Source organism: Zonotrichia leucophrys, chromosome 1 (assembly GCF_028769735.1).
Source record: "Zonotrichia leucophrys gambelii isolate GWCS_2022_RI chromosome 1, RI_Zleu_2.0, whole genome shotgun sequence".
Taxonomy (NCBI): Eukaryota; Metazoa; Chordata; class Aves; order Passeriformes; family Passerellidae; genus Zonotrichia; species Zonotrichia leucophrys.
In genome coordinates this window covers 65,370,612-65,395,115 of record NC_088169.1, presented here as the reverse complement: position 1 = coordinate 65,395,115, position 24,504 = coordinate 65,370,612, and the positions used below count along the sequence as shown (strand labels likewise).

Sequence of the window (24,504 nt, the reverse complement as noted above, 5' to 3'; positions counted from 1 at the left end):
ACCTGCCGGAAAGGAAAAGGATGTTGTAGCAAAGTGAGGATTGGTCTCTTCTATCAAGAAACAAGCAACATTATAAGAATAAAAGGGCTCAAGGTGTGCCAGGGGAAGCTTAGATTAAATATGAGAAAAACCTTACTTCACCAAAAGAGTTGCCAAACACTGGAACAGGCTACCCAGATAAGTGGTAGGGTCTCCCTCCCTGGTGGCATTTAAAGCACATGTAGCTGTGGCACTTAAGGATGTAGTTTAGCAGGGGACTTGGTAGTGCTGGGTTAATGGTTGGACTCAATCCTAAGTGGTCTTTTCCAACCTGTGATGCTATAAAGCCAGAAAGCAGATTGCATGCTGCTCCTCTGCTGTTTTGGGGCTCAGCTGCTGTTCAGATCTCAAACACCAGCATAATAAACAAAACTCCAGATGAGGTCTCCAAACCGTGTAGAATAGCTCACCACACCCCTCTTCACCCTGTCCATCAGTCCTACAGGCTGAGCCCTGTAGAGCTGGATAACCTCAAAACCACAGCAGAAGCATTTCAGTACCCAAGTCTGAAATGTCCCCCAAGTAACAGTATCCTTCACAAAATATTTTGACAATCAAATTAAGCACAGTATTTCAGACTAAGCCATTTCTGAAGGCTGTAGCAGCAGAGGGCAACCCTCTCAAAGGACAAGGCTGTTGCTTGTTATTTTAATAAAATATGAGAGGTGGCTTTTTTATATGTAATCTATGAGTTTGATACATAGCTGCATTAATTACAGGGCTGGTTTTTGTGGGCATCTGTTATCTAGAATATCTCTGAAGATCTGGCTCCAGCTTCATTTCACCCAAGTCCTCCTTCCTGCCAGTAATCACCTTGGCCCCAGATGGGTCATTCAAAGCTGACTGTTCCCCAGAGAATCCTTTTGCAGTCTCACAGAGAGGAAAGTACAGGTTACAAACAGACATTTTACATTACAAAACAGACATACAGTTTACTAAACTGACATTTCAAATCCCACTGAAAGCCATAAGTACAGCCTGAAAAATCAGGATTGACATGCTTATTGCAATATGCTCCCAAAAATGTGACAATATTAATTTTAGACCATTTGTAGCATTTTCATCATTATTAGACTCCTAAACACTGAGGTGCATGATCACACCTCTTCAGGACAGATGCTTACCAGTAGGGTAGCATGTGTGAACAGTGACAAGAGAAATGTGGTTTAATTATTTCAGAATCAAAACATAATATGCAAAACTATCTCAACAATATTTTTTTCATTTTACAGCAAAACTAAAGTTATTGGAAATAGCTTAATTCTGAACCATTTCAATGCCATAATTTAAACAGCTGTTTATACCATCAGATAAATGAGCAGCACATGCTAAAAGGTAACAGACATAATTGTTTCCTGTTTATTGACAACTTCCTGAGGTGACTGTAAATAGTAAGGTGAGTAAAGCAGATGGTGTTTTGTGTTTCTGTTCCGGAACATCACAATATTACGTTTTTTTCATTCTAATATTAGGGTTTTTTTCATTTTAATGTTAGTTGCACTTTTCCCCTCTTTTCAAAACTTTGAAATCAAAGCTAGGGCAATTTTAACACTTTCTCCTTGGGGCTATACTGGGGCATGTGGATAACTCATGTCCCAGATTACTACAGATCGCTCAGAGATTAAAACACATGAGAGCTTTGGGGCAAAGCAGTTTACAAGCTATAAGTTCACTGGGTGCTGAACAGCCTGGTGCACTCCTGTGACACAGGGCACAGCCACAAAGACTGAGCTCAAAGCTGCTTCAGCAGAACTTACTCACTTAGAAGCCACATCAGATGACTGGTTCAGGCTGCTCTCAGTTCAGCTTTTTCTGCAGAGTTTTATATTTGTGATACAGCTAAAGCCTTCAACTTCTATTCCAAAAGCAGCCTGAGGGCTCAGGTCAGGCATGATCAGGTACTTACCTGTAAGTACAATATTCTCCAACATTCCTCTGCACCAACAGCTACATTTACAAACTGCACTAGTCCTTGACAGTCTCTACAATGTCAACTTTCTCTCACTTACCTCAGAATCCGGTTGTAGAGCCTTAATCCACAGCCATTTGTAAACAGTGCCAATCCCAAAAATGCAAAGAATTGTCAGGCAGTCCTCACATGAGATTTGTAAAAAAAATTTGTCTTTTTCTGACCTTCTTAGGTCCATACTACTTTCTTTCCCATGCACTGGGCTTTGGCCAGTCCCTATAGATTTCTCAGCCTAGTCTTTTCCTGGCCCCAAGTTCTGCCTACTTGTTTCTGGCTCGTCATCCCCCTTTTCCCCAGATCAAAATTAAGGAGACAGGACAGGACAGAGCAGATTAACAGTACTGTCCTTTTGCTTGTAAGAATATTCCCATATTGCTGCTCCTCCTCATGAAAATGGCATCAGCTTTCAACAGCTGAAGGTCTGGAGATGACAGAAGATCCCTCTTGGTCCACTAGAGGAAACATGAGAGAGAGACAAAGGTATTGCTCCTCTATCAAAACAGAAAGGCAGGCAAGTCGCAAGAAAGCCAGAACATTCATACCATGGCAAGCTTCCCTTCAGGACCAGGCAAACTCCCAACACTCATTTGCAAACCAGAGGAAAAGGACAGAAATTATTCTGTTTTGTCACAGACATCTTTTATGAAAAATAATTTCCTTAGGATTTTTCCTCCTGAGAAGCTGAGAGACCTCAGGAACAAAATGTAAACAATAATTATCTGCTGCTGTGGAATGCAACAGGTGGATCTGTGATTGGTCTCATGTGGTTGTTTCTAATTAATGGCCAATCACAGTCAGCTGGCTCAGGCAGAGAGTCCGAGCCACAAGCCTTTGTTATCATCCCTTCTTTTTCTATTCTGAGCTAGCCTTCTGATGAAATCCTTGCTTCTATTCTTTTAGTATAGTTTTAATGTAATATATATAATAAAATAATAAATCAAGCCTTCTGAAACATGGAGTCAGATCCTCATCTCTTCCCTCATCCAAAGACCCCTGTGAACACTGTCACACTGTTTCTCTCCTATTCACTGCAGCTGCAATTAAAGCACTTGAAAGAGACACTGAAACTTGTTTGCAAACACAATCCCAGTATGTTCTTAGTTATTGCAAAAAAGGTTTTATTTCAAGGAACACTTCACCACACCGTATCTATGCAGGCCATCAGTACACACAAAATAGAGTAATAATAGACAACTTGAACAGTGAAAAAAATCAGTCAGTCCAGAATTAAAGTCATGCAGGAAGAGCCCTTTCCTGGCACAGGATCAGTGTAAGGTGGTTTGCCTCAGAGCATTTCAGACATTTCCTTGGCTGTCTAAAGCCGGTGCTCAAGTAAGCATGAAGGAACGCAGGACAAATCACTCCTCTTAGAAATTCCAAGGTTGAGTCACAGCCCTTTGCTGCAATGCAGAACACAGAATCTATTCCTGAAGAGGAAAAAATTAATAAAAAACAATTTTACATCAGGAGAAATATTGAAAAAATTGAATTTTAATCCTAACCAGTGGAGAGCTGCTTTACAAAACCCAGCTCAGTAAGAACCAGAGAGCCCATTCCAGACATAAGAACTTTACAACTAAACACTTCTTAACCTATTCACTTGTCTAACACTGATGGAAGCATCAAACACTCTTCTCTGGTAAAGTGGCTGCACAACACCCAGTAACTACACTGCTCCAGGAGAAGAGCATTTAACACAGTGGATTTCACGACTTCTCACCTGTTTACATTTGGAGAAACAAGGCTTGAGTTTCTTCAGCATCTCTGAGTTGTCCAGTGCTCAGACAGGAACCCCATACCCCATGACCATTCAACAAATATTTTTAGAAACAGAGGCACAAAGTGCTTACATTCGGACAAAACAGTATTATTTGCTTTTGACTACAAGGTGACGTGAATCAGTTCAAACTTTGATTGATTGATGGGGAAACTAGGATAAAATAGGATGTCAGACTCAGCACCTCAGTAACATTACTGAGCAATTTGCTGTTGATAAGATACCTGTATCTTTATTTTCTCCAACTCATCTGCAAATCTACAAAGAACAAGTTATGGAAAGAATGACAAGCAGAATAAAATGAAAGATGGTAGAGACCTCTTCCACAGATTTCTTAAGTCAAGATATCAATATCCAAGATATCAATTTTAAGAGCAATTCAGAGTGGAGAATCATGAGACTTTAACAGGTTTCACAAAATAAAATGTAAGAACACAATATTTTTTTTTAAGATTTAATGTAATATGTAGTTTGATTATTAAATGGCAAAGAATTTAAGTTTTTAACCTACAAATTAAATAGGATATTTCTAATGTCACTCCTTAGGAGGTAAATTTTATAATTTTGGACAGAATTCTGCATCAAAAGAAACAGCATAAAGCAAGATCAAGATCAGTAGAAGTATCTTAATAAAAACAAGTTTATTCATTCATATTTTAGGTAAATATTCAAATAGTCATCAAAGCCTTTTTGCCATGACTGTAAACTTTTTATTTTAAAAAATTATGTTAAAAACCAATACAGCAATTTCCATTAATGTTCTAAAAAAGTTTGTTCACATCTTGAAAGAAAATACATTAGCAACATCTCCCAGCATCATCAATCTTTAAAAAAGTAAAACTCTAGGTGCAGAACATTTCTACAGTGTAGTATCTCTAAATTTTAATTTAGTCACATGATTGAATATCATTCACCTCTCTTGTCTCTAGACCATGATCAAGAGCATACCTTAAATAGAAGATATTCAATGATGTGTTACACATTGCCACAGATACTAACATTATTAGAAGAGTGCACAACTCAATTTCACTAACAAAGCAAGACTTTTCTATATGCTGCATTGTAACAGTTAATTTAGCTATATGCCTTTAAAATCATGTATGTTTTCCAAGGAAAAATACTAAAAAATCCATGGTCCAAATTCTTCTCCCACTTATATTCACAGGATAAGATAAGCACCATCAACTTGTAGTTTATAGCTGGAAAGCATATAGAGAACCAGTTTGTTTGTGAGTATAAGGGAGAGGAGAACTTGCCCCATGTCTGTAAACATTCACATAAGTCTGCAGTCAAAAGTGCCAGATAGGCAGCCTATCCGCAGTACAATTATTTAATTCATTCAGAGGGGTGCTGGAGGCAAGGAGAATATTATGGAACCTTATTTTAGAGGCAAGTTAAAATGATTTTATATACTTTGGAAAGACATATTGTCAGCTAGCTAAACCATACTCCAGTAAAACATAATCCACTTCTACCAAATACAGTACAGCATCATTTCCTATCTTTCTTGTTCAGACAAAGGAGTACTCAATTCAGCAGCAAGCCCATGACAGTATTTTGAAGCATAAGAAAAACCCCCACATACCTCTGACCTACCCTCCCCTTAACATACTGCTGATGCTAACAGGAGATCCTCATACATAGGAAGAAAACATCTGAAAAGACCATAAACTGACCTTGATTTGTACACACACAGGAAGTGTGCTTCTAGACAAAAGGTCATCTACAGCTTTAATTGTCTAGTTTCAATCTAGATCTCAGTCTCTATTAACCACATATACCATACAAAACATAACAGGATAGGCGCTTATTCACACTATTAAGTATACTTGGTCTCCCTACTCAGCTTGACAGTCAATTGCCCTATTTACACAAACACCTGTTTGAATGTTCCTGATCCTGTAAGAAACCAAACACTGAACTCTTAAAATTAAAGGAGCGTCAAGGATGTTCAGCAATTCACAGGATCAGACCCTGAATCAAATTGAATGCAATTCACAAATGAAGTTTGACATCTGACACAGCCTCCTGGAAACATTTTACCCTCATGTTTTCCCTTTCTTTCCCCAGCTCAGACCATGCTCCCACTATCGCAGAGACAGCCTTCAAAGTGAATAGGATCAGGCTCTGTCAAGCAAACACTGCAGTCTTTAGAAATGCCTGGTATTTACTGCCATCCACTCTGGGGCAGACTTGTCTGCAATGAAAATGGTGTTCCTGGTGTTGATGGATAGTTAGCAAAACCTTCAGGCTGAGCTGTATAGTTGTCCAGAGCAGAAGCAGAATGCGCCTTTAAGGAAGATAAGAAGTTAGGAAACAGCACTGACAAAATCAAGGAAACAAAAACCTAAATTAAGCAAAATTTCAGCCACAATACCAGTCCTGCTCAAGCTAAAACAAGTGGATTATATTCTGAAGAGTGCAAAGAATAGAGATGAGCATGGCATCTATACAAAGATGTTAATCTGTAGTGCAAATACTATTGCTCTGAAATACCAGAGAAGGAAGAAAGCAGTTGGATTAAGGGGGAAAACAAAGAAGTGTTAATGGCACCAGCTGATTTGGAAGGCACAGCTTAATCAGGAGCTGTAATATTTTAGCGACTTTCCTTCTCTTCATTGCTCCGGTAAATAAGTGTTAATTTTAGTAACTAGATCTTATAAATAAGAATTATTACATTTCCTCAATGCAATCTGCATACATTTCTATAGAATCAGAATAGACTCTGAGCTGCAAAGGCACGGTCTAGATGAAGTAACTTGCTTCTTCCAATCCCCTGATATTCAGAAGATATCTGACAATATGCTGCACTCTGAACAGTACTTAGATACATGCTCCATTTCAACAACTGATGTGTCACAGAAGAGAGAAAACATTAAATCAAGACACTCAGCTCTCTTTTTTAGTATTATGTAGAGAAGGTCAAATTTCTTACAAGAGTCTGTACAGAGGCTGTTTTTAACAAAAGACAAACTAAACATATAAACAAAGTCTGATGATAGTTTCAGTTAACTTATGTAGGTTGATGGGTCAAACAAGCTGTTTCATGGACAAGAGATGATGAACCTACACATCACCCAAAGCCACTTCAAGCTTATATTCCAATTCTGTTTGTGGGAACTATCAAGAAAAAGGCACAACCACAACAGACACAATTTCAAGACAATCTGATTACATATGCAGTGGCACATAACACACAGCAAACGGTCTATAGAAATCTCTAAGTTATTCAAATGTCAGACTGGAACTGAGCACAGATTTTGCAATGGTATGACCAGCTCGTTAGATTTAACACAAACCCTAAAATTAATTTACCCAAAATTGATTTGCATTATCTTTTATTTCTCCCCATTTTACAAAGAGTTTTAGATAATGTTTTAATCTCATTTATGAAGCATTGTACACTGGCCTTGAGTAAAAAGTTAGTAGAAGCTGTTTTTATCATCATCCTTTTATTCAGTTCTCACACAATTTAGAGGTTTTAATCATTTACTGACGTAAACTAATCCCAAGGAGTTAACAGGCAAGTAGGTGCTCAAGAGATCACTGGAAGCAGAACAGTACTAACAAATAGGCACATTACCTGTAGTAGTGCTGACTGTGCAGCTGCACTATGCTGCAATTCCTGTAAGGAAGATTGTGCGGCACTTTGGGGAAAGCCAGGGATACCGGGGAGAGATAAAAGACCAGGAAAAACTGCATTTCCTGGAGTCTGTAGTCCAGAAGTCAAGCTGAAAGAATGTAAAAATGAGGCTATTATTAGGAACATCTGCACCATGTTTTATTCTGTTTCCTTCTCTATAAGCTTATGTCTATATAAATCACAGAAGCAGTTCTTTTCCTAAATCTCATAAAGGCCAGAATTTCTAAACTGAATTCCAGTCTTTACCCACCTAAAAATCATTCATACATACACAAACCAAGATTGTCTGGAACACACTTAAGAGCACTCAAAATGTTTTGTACCTCAACTGTGTTGACAGTTCACACACAAAAAAAACCCTTAAAGACGAGAATTTATGCTGATGACTTCCTTAAAATATCTAAGCTATTGTCTGCTATTACCTCTGTGTGTTAATGGATGCCCACGTGGAATCCATTCTTATAAAAGCCTAGGAGGTGCCACGTATCCTCATCTGGGAAATAAAATTACTGAGCACCTCACTGGATTAGACTGCCATAACAGGGACTATTGAGGCCAACCTATTTAATCACTACCCTATCAGCTTCTGACGGCAGGTGGAAATCTAGTAGTGAAGTAACTTTAAAAATTACCTGCAATTAGTCACTATGAGTGAAAATATTGCCTACACACCAAAAATAAAATCAGTGTTTGCTGAAGAGAAAAAGAAGTGGTTCTGACCTCCTCCAAAAACAGTAACCTACCCAGCCTGTGCCACAAGTGCAGAGTTGAAGTTTGAGCTAAAGGCCGAGGCAAACCCTGGCAGGACTGGAGCTGGAGATGGGGCTGTGGCAGCTGCCGGCAACGGTGCAACTGCTGCTACTGCAGAAGATGCCTGGAGGCCAGGGAAAGAAGGGAGAGCAGGAGTGACAGAGGGTGTGTTAGAGACAGGAAAACCAGGGAAGGATGGGTTTGATGATCCCAGAGGTCCCTGGGCAACAGAAAAAAGGGAAGGGACAGCACTGGACAAGTTAAGCGAGAAGGGTGGAGCGGAGACTGTTGCGGAGGCGGCGAGTCCTGAGAGCACGGCGGCGGTGGAACTCGCGTGGGGGGCGGGCACGGCTGCAGCGCTCGTAGCCGGGGTGGCCAGCAGAGACCCCGGGAGGGTGACGGGAGGGGTCAGTGCTGGGTTACCAGTAAAGGCAAAGTTACTGGTTAGAGACGTGAAAGGAGGAAGTCCATTGAACACGGGGGCAATGGGAGCAGAGGAGCCGTGTGGGGCGAGAGAAATGGAAGCCAGAGAACTGGAGTTGTTCAGAGGAGCACTCAAAGAGGAGAGCCCTGACAGCGCTGGGTTCAGGGAACTGGGCAAGCTGACGGGCACTGAAGCTGCTGAGGTGTACGCACGCCCGAGCCCTGAGAGTCCTAGGGTGCCATGAGAAGGGCTGGCTGAATGAGAAGGACCTTTGAAGGCCGACAGGGTAGGACTCATGGGTTCTGTTTTGACCAGAACTGGGATACTTGTGGCAACTGGGGCTGATGAGAGCTGCTGGTCGGGATTAGTAGGACTCGTGCCATGCAAGAGGGAGGCTGATGAGCCGCAGTTGACTGGCATAATCGATGGCGAAGTGGTTAAAGGTGACTGTGCAGGCAATGTGGGAGGAGTGGAACTAGAATTGGCTACAGATGGGGATGGAAGACCTGGAAAAATAGCCAGCCCAGGTGTGGAGGAACGCTGTGTGTTGGGGGTGGCTGATGGAGTGTAACATTTGTTGACAGAGGAAGTGGGAGGATCAGAGCTTTGATTAGCAAGAGCAGATAAAGAAGCAAGCTCACTTGTCACAGCAGAAGGTAAAGCAGATGAATTGATTAATGAAGTGTCATTTGATGTCAGAAATCCCTTTAAGACAGACAAAATTGGGTTAGGCAAGCTAAGCGAGCCAGGAATGGTGGTGGCAGGAGAATTAGCAATTGTAGATGGAACAGGACTAGAAATCCCTTGGGCATTGGGCGGCAAGGACAAAGGGAGGCCAGCAAAGACTGATGACAATGGAGCAGGATTATTAGCAGAAGCAACTGAAGAGGTTGCAGAGAAAGGGAGGCCAGCAAATGGTGTAGCAGCAGATGCAAAAGCTTCACTGGGTGCAGGTGTGGCACATGGAGTGGAAGAACCCTGCGGAGTGGGCATAGCAGCAGGGATAGAAGCCAGCCCAGAAAAAACTGAGGGGATAGGGGTAGGGGTTGCACTGTGAACAGATGTGACAGGAACACCAGGCAATGAAAGGGATTTGATGACAGTAGGGGTTGGGGTAGATGGCTGAGATGTATGGATGGAAGAGGAGACCTGTCCTGGGAAAACAGGAAGGACAGGGGTAGACATGTTCATCCCAGAGATGAGGGGAGTTGCAGGTGCTAATGGATGGCTTATTGCCTTGACAGGTGATGGGGTAGGGACTGGAGTAGCAGCAGGTGTTGAAGGATTAGAACCATGAGGAGTAAAGAGCTGATTCGCTTGTGCAGAAAAAGCTGCAAAGAAACAAAACCAGTAAGAATACTTGAAACTGTCAGAAAGGTTTGAAATCAACACAAAAACATTTTATACAGCATTTCAAAATATGATACACAAGCAACAGCTAACACACAATGTCTACATATAAACAATGAACAGCGGGGCCTATGAAAACAAACCAAAAAAGTACACACAAACACGTCACACAAATCATACACCATGTGGGCTAACACTCCTTTTTAAAACACTCTGTGACATCTGCTACCTCTTCATGATCTCATGCAAAACAGAAACTCAAATACACTCTGTAAGAACATCTGAGTGATACAAGTAAACACCCTCCCTCTGGTCCCTAACATTTGGCAGTACCCAAACCAGATCTAATATTCCATCAGCATCAGATCACCTGGGCTCCTCTGCATCCACTCTCACTGAAGGTCAGAATTTCCTTCAGAACCAGTTAATTCAAAGTATCATGATTTCAGAGAAGTTTAGTCAACAACTGAAGAAAGCTGATTTCAGGTGCTGGTAGTTTTCTTTCCTTCAAAATCAGGTCATTCTCTTCACTGTGCTTCCTTCAGATTTTGATTCTAAGAAGGTACACTTTGAAATTCATGTATCACACTACAGTATTAAACTAACATTGGCGCTTGACTTTAGCAACAAGTATTTCTAGGAATCTTTAGTCAGGTGTCTGCAATAAAGGCAAGCACCTGCCACTAAAAGTACCAGTTTGTGTCAATCCTACAAAGTAAGTTAAGAGACATCAGTCAAGCTGCAGGAAAACAGGAAAGCACACTGTGAATGTGGAGGTTGATGGAAAGGAGCTGCATTTATGAACACTGGCATGTCATGACTCTCGATATGCCTGCCTCTAGTCTCCTGTGGAACGTGAATATGTTAATAAATCATGGCTCTCAAATAACCCTTGTGCTGTATTTTACTTTTGGAATAATCTGTTCAAATGCAAGCAAGACACTCATCCAACCAGTCAAACTCACCACCCAAAACTCTCTAGCAGCCTGCATGTCTCTCTTGCCTGATTTCTACATATAATTCTACACAGAAATCCAGAAATTATTCTTTAAAATCTTGGACCTAAGCTGACATGACAAACTTCAATTTAGTGTATGTTGAAACTCTAAAATGTGTAAATCTGAAAAAAAACCTATTTCCTTTTACATACTCTTTTCAAAACAATACCCCAGACTACCCAGCCCTGGATTCTGTTCTTTTCTCATTCTATTTCCAAGCTGAAGACTCTCAAAGATTACAGTTATTTAATTCTGACAGCCAAGGTAATCACAAATGAAATACAGCTGTACTAGAAGCCAGAGCTGAACTTTTCTTCCTAAGAGAATACTTCATTTCTTACACTGTATTCATTTAGCTGCATGAACTAACTTTGTAAAAATACATGCATATTTAAAGAGGGGTATACAAGAACTAGGTGATTCTTCAAAACATTGTGTGTAGACCCATCCCTGGACACAGAGAAGGAAAGACAAAACACAACTTTTTTTTTTTTTGGGTCCCTAGGAATACTTACAGTAGCTAAACTTATCACAGTCATTTAATCTATTTGCAGTATTTGTTAATATGCCTGACTCAATGGTCAGTAAATTCTCAGTTTGTCAAATCTAATAACATTATCAAAACCCTTTTATAAGTAGTTCCTAATGGGATTTATTATTATGCTTTGTACTAAGCGTACAAGCTTAGTACACACAAAAACAATTAAAAAATACACAACTGTCTTGGTAAAAAGAACAGGATCTTACAGGGTAAGACAAAAGTGCAGGCAGACACAGTTGGATCTAATATTCTGGGATAAGACATTCAAAAATCTCTAAATCTCTCTTGCATTCCTACCTCCTTATTGCAACTGATCTATGAAATTAAAATGTCAATAAGTTTTCCAACAGATGTCCAGAATTTTAAAAACTGCAAATATTTACTGAAGTATTTAAGTGCATGAACATTGCAAAGGGTATTTTGATTTAGGTTTTAGCATTATTTCTCACATGCTTATATAATGAAGAGTACAAAAATTTTTGATAAGCTAACACAAAAGAATGAATTTTAGTGTTTCAGTGCTTCTAAGTACACATGTCTGATGATTTTTTTTCTCCACTCTCAAGAGGTTCTATTCCACATACTTAGTGGCTGCATACTTAGAAGCTTATGAAGATCCCGCTAAACAAGTTGTTAACATTTTCTGAACAAGTAACAAAAAATACAATGAACACAAAAATCCCCCTGTGGATTTGCAATTTACCTTGATTTTGGGAAGGTTTTGCCTGGCTGGAAAGGTCCTCATTTTCTAAACAGAGAACAGCAGCTTGTTATTGAAAGGCAAATGAAACTCCAGCAGTGAAAGATCCACTCCCAGCAATAAGCCAGGAAAAACAGCATGAATAATTTTAAAGATATGCATGCTTTACCTGATACCACTTGATTAGCAGTGTATGGTGGAGGAGCTGGTAAGCCTGGAGCTATGACATTGGCCATTGGAACTAAGCCAGCATTGTTGTAAGCACCTAAAATAACAAAGGCAATACACATCCCTGTTGTGAGAACAACCTGTATCTAGATGAACCAGTAAGCATCTTCACCTTTTAAAAAATATTTTCAAGACTGTAAGACATGCCTTTATCAAAAAGCTAGACCAGTTAACTATACAGACTGGATGCTGGCTTTTGCCAATGTCTGCCTGAAGGGCATGCACTGTGATCCAAATTTTACTAAGGGCAATTCTCTTAAGAGAGCCTGAAAAAGTCAGGTTTCAATTCCTTTCAGTTTCATTTTGCCTGAAAAAACTCAAAGGGGAGGAGTGATACAATGTCCGCAGCATCACTGGCTCCTTTCCTATTCTTAATTAAAGGCTGCTGCAACTCCTTCTTCAGCATTAAAGCTGGACAAACAAAGGAGCCAAACACAGATCAGTAACCATGACCCTTTAACATTAGCCAGAAAATTCTGAGAAAAAACAATCCTTCTCAAATACTTAATCTAGTATTCTTCAATATTTCTTTAAATGTTAAGAAATTCAAGCAGGTTAGTAAGATACTTTAATATAAAATTCTAACAGCAATTAACATATTAAATATACCTTTTTTTCCTCTGTTATTTTTGAAGCAACTGAAACTGTTGTACTGCTGTGGTACAGAGTTCTGATGGAATACATCTGAATTTAAATTGCAGGAACACACACATTTCACAGTGGCCCTGAATTAATAGTTTAAGAGCGTAAGAACTTGGGCTTCATGGGAAAAGGTAGCACTTGAATAATACTGAAAGTGCACCAATTTCTCATATAGAAGTCCTTTCTGATTTCATACTTTCATAGTAATTCCACCTGATGTTAAGATTTCTTGCACAAGAAAATCAGAAAAGCAACTAAAAATCACTGAATCACTCAGAAAGGAAATGGTCAAGAAGCAGAAAACAATCATTCTAATCACACTGAAAACAGTCACATTCAATAGTTTCAGGTCAGCATCTGCAATCTCATTAAACACATACACATATATATAATTTCACCAGTTATGAGTTCTGTTGTCACAAGAGCTTTCTTAAAACACATATTGCAGCCTAGTAAGGCCCTGAAACCTCAAAAGCTCTTTAATATACTAAAACTGTACTAATATTTCTATCCTGCCACAGGCCAAATTTTGTGCTTTAAGATACTTTGGATAGGATTTATTCAATATAAATCCAAATTAGTCTGCAAGTTTCCTACACAGTTTCTTCAAAAAAAGTAATTTCTTGACCATAAATAATCAATCATTCTTATTTTAGCCACTAGTAGTGCCCATTTTTCTAAAATGGCTATAAAAAGGCTTGCAGACATCAAGCTGATTAGATGACTCAGCCTTCAGCATGCTTGCTAGGAGTTCTGCTTCACTTTCTTATCAACTCCCTAAAAAACCCTGAAATCCCAAACATGAATGAAAAGCAAGTGTTGTAACCAGAGCAGTCTTTATTTTGCAGTACAGAATTTCAAGATTAGAAAAGGCTTTCGGCTGCCTGCCAGACCTGCATCTGACTACTTTAAGTATTCTAAGTTTTCTTCCAAAGAAAGGGCAATTGCCCTGGCCCCTTCCAAAAATGTCTTTAGTCTAACAATTGATGCAGCAGAGCAAAGAGAGGAGCTTATGAATAAAGGCTCAATCTTACTTAAGGCACTAAGAAATAGTGCCCTTGCTAAAAATAGAACAATGGCAGGAAAAAGCAATCACTGTTTCTCTTCTGACACCGAAATCTACTTTTCTTTTAGGAAACTGTTTACTCTCCATAATGATGGCCAAAGGTAAAGCTGAAGGCAAGTGAGACAGATCACAGCCCATCAGCAAGTTCCTACATAGTTCCACCCAATACAGGGCCATGGCTGACCATATTCCAAGCTGGGTTCTACAGCAACAAGTCATACTTGTCAAGCCAAAGCCCAAGCCTTGGCCAAATGTTACAACAAAGCCTCGTCTTGTCTAACATGCTCAACACCTCCCACAAATTTAAATATTCAGTCATCAGAACAGGATTGTGAATTTTTCTTATGGACATTGGAAAAAGAAGTCAATATATTCCTCTCTTTATCAATTCCGCTGTAATGAAAGAAAAGGTAGAAACCAGTACCCAGAGCATGCTCAGGGAGCAGAAGCCAACTTCAGATATGACCCTGGTCAGAGAAACCAACACTTGACACAGTGCTTAAAAGGCAAATGCATGAACAATAGCATCAAGCTAGAACACACAGAAACCTTACTTGGTGCAATAGTTGCATGTGGCCGACATGGTGGGATGGGGTATGGAACTGGTTTGTGTGGATTGTACGTTGATGGAGCCTACATAAACAAAAAACAAATGGAAAAAGCAAGAGTGAAAGCATTAGGTAATGTCTCTCAGACAAAAAGCTAACATTCTACTACTAGAGACAGGCATTCTTTTCTACAAATATAGGTGATACGAAATTTTTTCATAATATCCATAGCGACTGCAAGTATTTCATGCTTTCTGAAAAGAGTGAAACAAACATCACTAGTACACCTTTAGATTTTAATAGAAAACTGAGCACAAGTGGGAAAGGGAGCTCCTTTCTGCCTTGCAGTTCTCATACTCTGCAGTCTTGGACTGACTTCTCATTTTAGAGGTTTAGCACATTTAAAACTAGCAAATATTTCTGAAGGTTCCTACATTTTTAAAATAATACAGCTTTGTGGGAAACACCTCATAATATATAGAAGTGATAACAAAAAAATTTGGACAATACCTCAGATTGTAGGTTCACTGAAAGTTTGTCCCACGTGTTCAAATATTTTGAAATACAGATCAGCTGTGTTAAGAAACAAGAACCTCTTTCTAAGGCACTGCTGTAATTCAAGTTTCAAAGATGGAGGCATTTTCTGTGCTCATGTGAGAAATCCTCAGAGAGCAGCTCATGATGGAATACCAAAAATGCTTTTAGCTTTCTCTTCTGCTACTGTAATTTAAATTCTGTCTTCAAGTGCGCATACATTGTATCCAGGAGAGGATCTTCCCCCTCTACAGATAAAAACTAAAGCTCACTTTCAAGTTAAATAAAATCATACTAGGTCATATTCATTACAGAAGTTTAGTTTCAATTAAATTGCTGCTCTTACAGTCTTCTTGCAACATAACAGCATTTTATAACAAAGCCTTGTTGAATTGGCTGGTAGTTGTTTAGGGGATTTTTAAAGAGTCATTTACTAATTTTTAGACATACTGGTTTGGATGGTCCAAGTATACGGGCTGCTATTCCTTTTCCTTCATTAGTACATTCTTCTGTGTCCTTTTTGATAGGGGTTCCCTGAAAGAAAAGAAAATTAAACCAAGCATTAATTTAGAAGCAGGCTTTGCTGTACAATTTTCCCTTTTATTTTTTTCTGAACTACATTTGAGTTCTTGAACATTCTGAAAGTAACCATGTTTGTCAGGAAAGAAAAAAAACAACACAACTGTTTTAGGCTTGTAAAGAAATTCCAATAGCTTGTAACACTGAGCTTTTGTAAAGAGAGGCATTTTAAACAGTGCATGTTGATGATGGAATTCTGCATTTTGACTTGTGAATGTGATAACATTAATTTTGCTGTCGCTTAGGTGTTCACAGGAAATGCTTAACATGCTTAAGAGCCACACTAAGATTAGCAGTAGTACTGTAGTGACCATATTAGGTCACTTTATCAACCTACCAGCAAGCCCCTTGACACCTCCTGATTCTGCCAAATACTGCTGGAGTTTACAATGTTTTTCTGATATGAAAACTGTCTTATTTATGACATTGTTCAGGTAATCTTTACCTGAAGCAGCAGAGAAAGAATGAGCAAATAAAAATCATGCAAGTTCCCTGTAAATGTGGAATGGGGTAAAACAAGCAAGCAAGCAAACAAACCAACCCAACAAACACACTTTGGTTTTGATTCCACTCCTCCTTCCACATATATGAATTCTGGGTTTGGTTATACTACAATAAATCTTAAATCAAGGTTCATTTGTGAAAAGCAAAAGCATAGGATCATGCTTACTGGAAAAATTCCATTTATGCGGCTTGGTTTGCCCTTGGGATAAGGATTGCCAGGAATCATGCCACAGGATGATATCATAGCATGAGGAGCCTTACAACCTGTTTTTGAAGCCTGCAAAATAATCAAGAAAGAACATTATTTGCTATAAAATTCAGTGCTCTAAAGAAACTAGTTACTACTTTATGACATTTAGACTGCACGAATCAACCTACATGGAACAACTGAAGTCTGTGTCTCAAGTCTTATTCCAAATAATGCAAATAGTGTAAACTTCTGCCAAAGTCCCTCTCTGCTTACACTGAACTTGGGCTTAAGCACTTGGCGCTCTCTAAAACAAACACAAACTGTTTCCTCCACCATTGATTCCAATTCTGTGTCTCTTTTTCCTAATGCCTGACAAAACCTTCTCATTCCGTTGTACATGCTCTTTTCTTTTGCAGTTACTTGTTTCAGCTGGTCTTAACACTGGGAGCTCCCAGAAGTCCTCATGCTAAGCCCTGACCCCACAATGACCACAAGGATACACTCCTAACAAAACCAAGGATTTAAGTTTATCTTGATTACCTGTTCGAGAATTCGTCTGCATCTTTTCTTCTCTGACATATTAATTCTGAACAGATCTTCAATCAGGCGATAATTCTGAGCATCAACAATGTTGCTGTAAAGACAGTGACAGACAATTACTGCCATTCCATCTGCATAAGCTGAAAATGCTGAAAAGTTACCCACAGTTAGCCACTACCCAAAAGCACTTTAAAAAGCCATAACTAGGTTTAGATCATAATATCACTATTATTAAAGTAAAAATCCTAGGCTTAAATATGGACTTCATACCTGTAAGTAAAACAAGGTATTAGAACTAAAGATCAATACAGAATAATGGATGATGATGGCTAAACTTTATTTCAAGAGTAAGTATGTAGAATAAATTAATTTTGCATCACAAAAGTGATGCCTTGAGACATAAGGCATCAACAGTTCACTAGAAAGCTTTAATTACTACTAACACACTATTCCTAGCACAGCAGAAAACCAGCAGCTACTCAATTTGCTACTGTTTCTTGTCAGTCTGGTGGAAAAACAAGTTTTCATCTAATTTCATTTAAAATTAAGAAAATAATTTCCAGCAAATCTCTGTAAGATCTGCAGAGCTAGTGAAAGCCTTAATATAGCTCCAAAAGGTACTCCTCCTCTCTCTTTTTCCCCAAACAACACTAGACACACCAGAGAACAAAATATGTGACTACAAGGAGACCAATGCCTGCTTCTACCCGCCTTATTCAAAATCCTGACCAATTTTTTACCAGCACTTCTCTGTCAAATATTACCCATGTCGTCCAAACTACTGGAAATACAGCACCAAAAAGGAGGACTCCTCAAAGGAGGATATTAGACAGAAATGAAATCAGCAGAACATTGAATGACGCCATGAAAAACACCTCAAAGAACAGCATTAAAATGTGAATGAACTTTCAGCTTTGTTCAATATTCCTGATTAATGAAGTAAGCAGCAAAAAACTTGGGTTAGTACTTGTAATCCCTTACTTTGCTCTAGTACTGTAGAAATTCAACAGCTAAGGAAGTTATTGTGCTTTTGCCCCACATCAGCTGAAGCGTAAAACTTGAACAGTCAAAGCACTCCAGTCTCATTACAAGAAGGTAACATGTTAGTGTGTCACTAACTAACTTTCCTTTGGCCACTGTGTTTTGGTTTGGTCTGAAATAGACTACCAGCACTGACATGGCTTCCTTAAGCTCAACTCCTACAGCAAAACCATGTCTGTATCCTCGGTCTTAACTGTTTTATGGATATTTGTACCATGAATTTATATGCCCCAGGAAGTGCAAGCAGGTGGTAGTACAGCATTCACAGGGAAGACAGATATGCTTGAAGCAAAAAACCCCTCAACAACCAAAAAAGAACAATATTTATAAAATAAATCCCCTGAACCAAGCAGAAGATTTGCATTTTAAATATGTGTAATAGATCCTTTGAAGCAACTCTGTTCACTAGGAATATTCCAACTTTCTCTGTAAATAAAAATTTAGAATACCTATTTTTATAGACAGTAGATTTATCAGTTTAAGAGTACCATTTACTTAACTCATCTCTACATATGTAATACTTAGAGGACTTTTCAAAAAAGGGTCAATTCCCAGAATTTCCTGGTCTCAAGTCTTCCAGATTTCAGTGAGCAGAGAAACAAGCTTAAGGCTCTCTTTGTTCTCTACAAAATTTGAAGACCACATTAAAAACACCACCAAAAGTGCCAGTCTTCCAGCAGGCAGAAGCTTACATAGCAGTAAGGAGAAGACTCAAAGGAACCATGGAATTTTCCACAATCATATAATCATTGGTTGGAAGGACCTTAAAAATCATCTAGCTCCAGAGCCCCTTCAGGTGAGCAGAGGGACCTTTTACTAGAGCAGGTTGCTCAGAGCCCCATCCAGCCTGGCCTTGAACATTCCCAGGCATGGAAACATCTCCAGACAATCTGTGCCAGTGCGTCACCATCCTTACAGCAAAGAATTTTCTCCTAATATCCACTTCAAATCTACTCTTTTTCAGTATGAAGCCATTCCCCTTGTCCTGCCACTACACTCCAGCTCTCTTACAAGCTCCCTTCAGGTACCAGAAGGCTGAAATTAGGTCACTCCAACTTGTTCCAGGCAGAACAAACCCAATTCTCTCAGTCTTATGTCTACTTCTACAACATCTGCTTCTAACTCTTATTTTAAACAGCCCCATCAGTAATGGATTTCTTCTTTACCTTAACCAGGTCTAGGAGATCTAAAGTTTTATATCTTCAAACATGAGCTAATACAAGTTAAGGAACACAGCAGAAGAGATACTTACGAAGCTAGGATTTCAAGGGCAATAAGTTTATCTTTACTGAAGGTGAAGCAGTTGAGAATATTAACCATTTTTGATGCTGGAACTGCCACTATTTTCTGATAGAGAAAGAAAAAAGTGTGTATAAAATAAAACAGTACAAGTATTTTAAACTCAGAACACAATTCAGTAACAGCTTCATATTGTATATTTCAGTAAATTTTTAATAGCCTCTCCCTCCCATTGGGAAGAAGACTCTATAGGCTAAATTATGAACAAACACGTTCAAAAAACACTCACCAAAAGCAAAGGAAACAGTAGAGTTAACAAGAGTTAGAAAGGGCTACATCTTCTTCTATGATATATAGGAAAGTAAAAGTCACTTTAGTCAGAAAAGATACCCCAATTCAGAAGTATGAAATTTCATAGCTTGGTACCACTGAAGGAGACGAAGAAGAAGCTTCGAAGATTTTGAAGGTATACTGACTCATCAGTTGAAAAGTAGGTGTCATAAAATCAAAATGACATTAAGAGAGCAAATTTATTCCACAAGATCATGTCACAAGAACTTACATGTTGTAAAGCCTTTATTGCCTTAAGCTGTGGTTCTGCCCAGGAGAAGTATCTCAGCAATTCAACAACCTGCAACAGTAAGGCCTTCCATTAATCTTTCAGATATATTAAAAATGTATGCTAACAGCATCAATATGACCTTTCCACTTTTGCAGCACATTGGTATACTGCTACGAAACATCTGTCTCTGATGGCTGATTGTCATTGCCTATCAGCATCTAACATTATATTTATTTCTAAGTAAGCATCTAAAAATTCTCCTTTATGAGATGAAGCTTTTCCATGGAAATATTAAAACACTTTCTTTTTTGCATATATTTGCATCTATGAATAACAATACCAATGTATTAGAATAAGTAAAAAACCCCCAAGTATCAAGTATCTCTGAAAAAGCTTATCAATTATCAGGAACCCAAACAGTATATTCCCAAGCATACACCAAAAAAAGCCAGCAGGAAAAGAAAGAGGACAAAGAGAATCTAGAAATTATCATGTTATACATTATCTCTATTTAGACAGTACACACAAAACAATTCTAAGTTCCATTATGATAAATTTATACAACTTTCCAGACACAAAAAGAATGAAAATGTACTGATTTTGATGACAAAGCAACCTGGAACTCTTTTTAATAGTGTGATGCTGATATAATAACAAGGAATTAAATCTCCTCAATAAATATGAAAAGCTAATATGATCAGCCGCAATATGACTGAAGACAATCACTGTGTATTACTGAATGCAGAAAAACAATGACTCCCATTAAACCCATAAGAGCATTGACTTTACCTGTTCACTGGAAAAGTATCCATGAACATATTCAATAGCTTTTAATTTGTACTCAGTCAATACAGCCTAAAAGATACAGAAAAAAAAGGATGCATAATTAGTGACTCAAAAATTATAATTATAGCACAACCATCTGCTAATCTATTAATCTAAAATCTGCCCCTACAAAGTGACATTTGTATCAATTACATTGCAGCATTTTGAAGGAATAGTGTACTTCTTAGGTAACTGAGAGCAGTGAAAAGCAGGAAGATGTGATTTAATTCTTCTGTCAAAATAATACTCCTTTTTTATTTACTTGATTTTGCTTTTTCATTGTTGCTTTTAACTGTGCTGAGAGAACATCATCACTCTTCTTTTTCCTTCAATGATTTACATCAACTTAAACAAGATAATTGCTGATTATTAACAGTTGATTATTGATAACAGTTGATTATTCAGGCAATTGCATTGTATGGCCCCTGTAAAGTAATTAACAAAGTATTTTACTTCAGTGAATTTAGGAAGAAATTGGATAATGAGTCTATACAGACAGAATTAAATACACAGCAAAGCTTGCTCCAGAGATAGATACTGTCTTATCATTATCCTTATGCATTCCAAATTTTAACATGCAGTCACACCATACAAACAATGCACAGTACTTTAATGCAGCACTGGCCTTTTGATTTTGTGGCAGGACAGTTGTGTGGATAACCACGTGAGCTGTCTAACAGCCAGGACTTCCTCCCTCCCTGTACCCAGCCCTCTGTGACAGGTACAACACATAAAGAAGACAGCTAACAGCTGAATTCCTGCCCCAAGCCAATGAAAACACCTTTCTTCCCATAGTTTCCAAGTCCCCCCTCTAATGCTAGATCTCGTGTATTCTCAAACCACCTTTAGCTTTACCCACACACTCACTTCTATTTTCCTTCCAACAACCCTCTTCCTTTTTGTACCTCATTAAGAGACAAACTACCAGACACACTGAAGTCACAGGGGCAGAAAAAATTTCTGCCTTTATGCTCATTTTTCTTCTACTCCTTCCTCCTCTTCATGTGTTTTGTAAAAAAGCAGAGTATGTTTTAATTTTTACTGAAACAAATGTTACTTTCCCTTCTTAAATCAACAACTGAATGACTTTATAACAAGAGTACAAACAGAAAGCACTGCTATGCATATTTATGGAAGGAACAAAAAAACAAACCCCCCCAAAGTTTATTTTGCTAGTACTTGGAAATAGACACAGGGAAAAAGAAAAGTAAGCTACACATAAAGACATTTAAATAATTGTTCCTGCTAACTGTAGGACTGAAAACGGAACACTGGCCAACACAACAAACTTGTAAACCACATAATACAGAAGGTGCTATCACAGAGCTAGAAATGAAGCTTAAACAAAAACATAGCAGCAAAGACACAAAACCAGTATTCGGATAATGAACATTACACCACAACAGCACAACTATTATTAACACAGCACAGCACAGATCCTTAGATCAACAGCAAGTTGGAATACAGGAATACAAGCAGATAGCATAGAGGAAACATAAGTGCCTAAAATCACATGCCTAAACCCTTTTGTCTGAAGTCTTTAGTAATCACAGAGCGTATTCTGAAGGACTGCACTGCAGTAATATAACTGAAACATTGCTCCCTCCCACCATCAATCATCAGAGAAAGCATTCCTGTGCTAGTCATTCCTTGACCTTTTTTTTGTGGTTCTCAGATTTTCCACACAAATTCATAAGTTGGGAGGAAAGTCCACACCCTGAAATATCTCAGACTGTCATGTTTTTAGCTGTTTTATGAGAGAGACCTTAGGACCATGACCTTATGCAAAAATGTAGTTGTGATAAGAAAGACACCCCTGGGGCTTCTGATGAACAGTTTTATACCTCAATATGGCTTTATACCTCGATATGGTTTTATACCTCGATATGTTGCAAAATAATAATAATGCAATTGCAGCCATCACTGCCGCACGCCGAAGAGAAACTGAACTGAAACTCAACTCCAGAACCCGAGTCCAAATAAAGGAAATTTACCTCTCCTAGACAAACCAACACAACAAAAAATTCTGCTTAATACAAAAATGCTATGGACTACTGTTGTGCCACAAGGAAATCTCATTTGAAACAAGCCCTTCATTGTTACACCAAGACACCTTCGGCAGGTAAACTGTTCTACTGAGACACTTAAATAACCTCTGCTGAATTGCAACAAAATACATTGTCACAGGTTTCTGCTTCCCAGGCAAAACAAGAAACATTAGTCTCAAAGGTTCTGATTTTTCCTCCGCTTTTCTCCTTCTAGCGTTCAGGGAAGTGTGCCAAGCACTAACCTCAAGCTTTCCTTTTAAAATCAGTCCCCTGTGCAGAGAGAAACCAGAGCCCTGCCAGACAAGAGGAAGCCCAGGTTTGTATCTCTGCTCCCCACAACCAGCAGTATTTTGTTCAGAGAGTTTTAAAACAGAAAATGAAGAAGCACAGCTCAGAGCAATCATCAAAACATAGGCTTGACATCCCAGAGGAAGAAGGTGTGCACACAGTCACTCCTGAGCTGTGGGAGACGTGATTTCCCACGAAATCACGTGGGAAGAAGAAGAAGGACAACCGAATGCAGCTCAGAAATCAGTGTTCCACGTCCTACTTGTGCATTGTACCTCCTAAACAAGAGTATAAAAGGCGGGTACTTGTCACTGTCTCCGGACAGGCCAAGCAACCAAAGCACTTTCCCCAAAAAGACACACTTTTTGATTTTCTCCCTCATCTTCCTTGAAAGTAAAAATGCTGCAGCAAATTTATCCAAGTGCTTATTTCCAATGAGGGCTCAAGATCATCCAGACCCAACCACGCCTGCTATGAGCAGGGACACCTCCCACTAGACCAGGTTGCCTTATCTAACGTGGCCTTGAGCACTGTCAGGGTTGGGGCATCCCTGGGCAACCTGTTCCACTACCTCACCACTCCACAGTAAAGAATTTCTCGTTAATATCTAAGCTAAATGTACCCCTCCTTTCGATTTGTAGCCAGTACTCCTTGCTCTACTGTCCATGACCAAAAGATTAAACTAACACACAAAACGAGAAATTACCTTCCTAATTTCATCCAGCACGGTTTCAAATGATTTCTTATCCATCTTGATTATTGCCGACACTTAAACGTGGAGGAAATAATAGCAGTGATAAAAAATGTCTTTGAGCATACAGGAAAAAAAAGGATTTAAAAAAATAAATAAATAAAAAACGCCGGGCACGGAAGGCGGCCGGGGCTGTGCTCGGCCCCGGGGATGGAGCGCTGCCGCCTCTGCGGCGGCGGACACGGAGACAAAAGCGCCCTCCGGGAGCCGCCCGGTGCTCCCGCTCCCCGCGCGTCCCGCGGGCGCAGGGGTCGCGGCGGCGGCAGGGAAGGAAAGGAAAGGGAGGAGAAGGGAAGGGCGGCAGCGGCCCCGCTCAGCACGCGGCACCGCGGCCCGGCCGGCCCGGGGCGCCCCCGCAGAGCATCGTTGGCGGCGCCGCCGCCCTGCGATCCCGGCGGGCAGAGCCGGGGCGGACGCGGGCGGCCCCCGGGGAAGGCGGGCTCGGGAGGCCCGGGAGCGGCGTGAGCCCACAGACAGCGCACCCCCTCCGCCGGTCCCGCCTCCGTGCCGTCGCGCCCTTATGGCATCACGGCGCTGAGCAAAGGCCCTTTTCCGCGCTGGGCGACGACAGCGATGCCTGCGCAGGAGCGGCGGGAATTCGGGGCGGACTCGCCCTTCGCCCAGCTCCCGGCGCCACTCCGGAGCGCTGAGCGCTGTCCCGGGGGCACCAGCGCGCCCGCCCCGCGCCGCCGCCGCGCCATAGCCCGCGGTCCCGGCCCCGGCACGGC

The 24,504-nt window shown here is 39.8% G+C and overlaps 1 protein-coding gene across 3 annotated transcripts; it reads right to left on the bottom strand.

Moving 5' to 3' along the window:
• Positions 1 to 3,114: 3,114 nt before the first annotated feature.
• PROSER1 (proline and serine rich 1) lies at positions 3,115 to 24,452 on the bottom strand. Of its 3 annotated transcripts, XR_010440638.1 has the most exons (14): positions 23,732 to 24,450; positions 20,654 to 20,719; positions 19,865 to 19,933; positions 19,316 to 19,410; positions 17,023 to 17,116; positions 16,459 to 16,569; positions 15,660 to 15,743; positions 14,682 to 14,760; positions 12,361 to 12,456; positions 12,195 to 12,239; positions 8,172 to 9,933; positions 7,369 to 7,516; positions 3,729 to 6,075; positions 3,115 to 3,435 (listed from the first exon to the last, which is right to left on the bottom strand). XR_010440638.1 is itself a non-coding variant. In XM_064715596.1 (13 exons), exons 1-13 carry the CDS (start codon positions 23,774 to 23,776, stop codon positions 3,430 to 3,432), a joined length of 2,700 nt encoding a protein of 899 aa, XP_064571666.1. In that variant the 5' UTR covers positions 23,777 to 24,452; the 3' UTR covers positions 3,118 to 3,429. The 3 variants fall into 3 exon arrangements, 2 of the variants coding, with proteins under 2 accessions (XP_064571666.1, XP_064571654.1); XM_064715596.1 differs by lacking the exon at positions 3,729 to 6,075 and having other exon boundaries at positions 3,118 to 3,435; positions 23,732 to 24,452; XM_064715584.1 differs by lacking the exon at positions 3,115 to 3,435 and having other exon boundaries at positions 3,443 to 6,075.
• Positions 24,453 to 24,504: the final 52 nt, after the last annotated feature.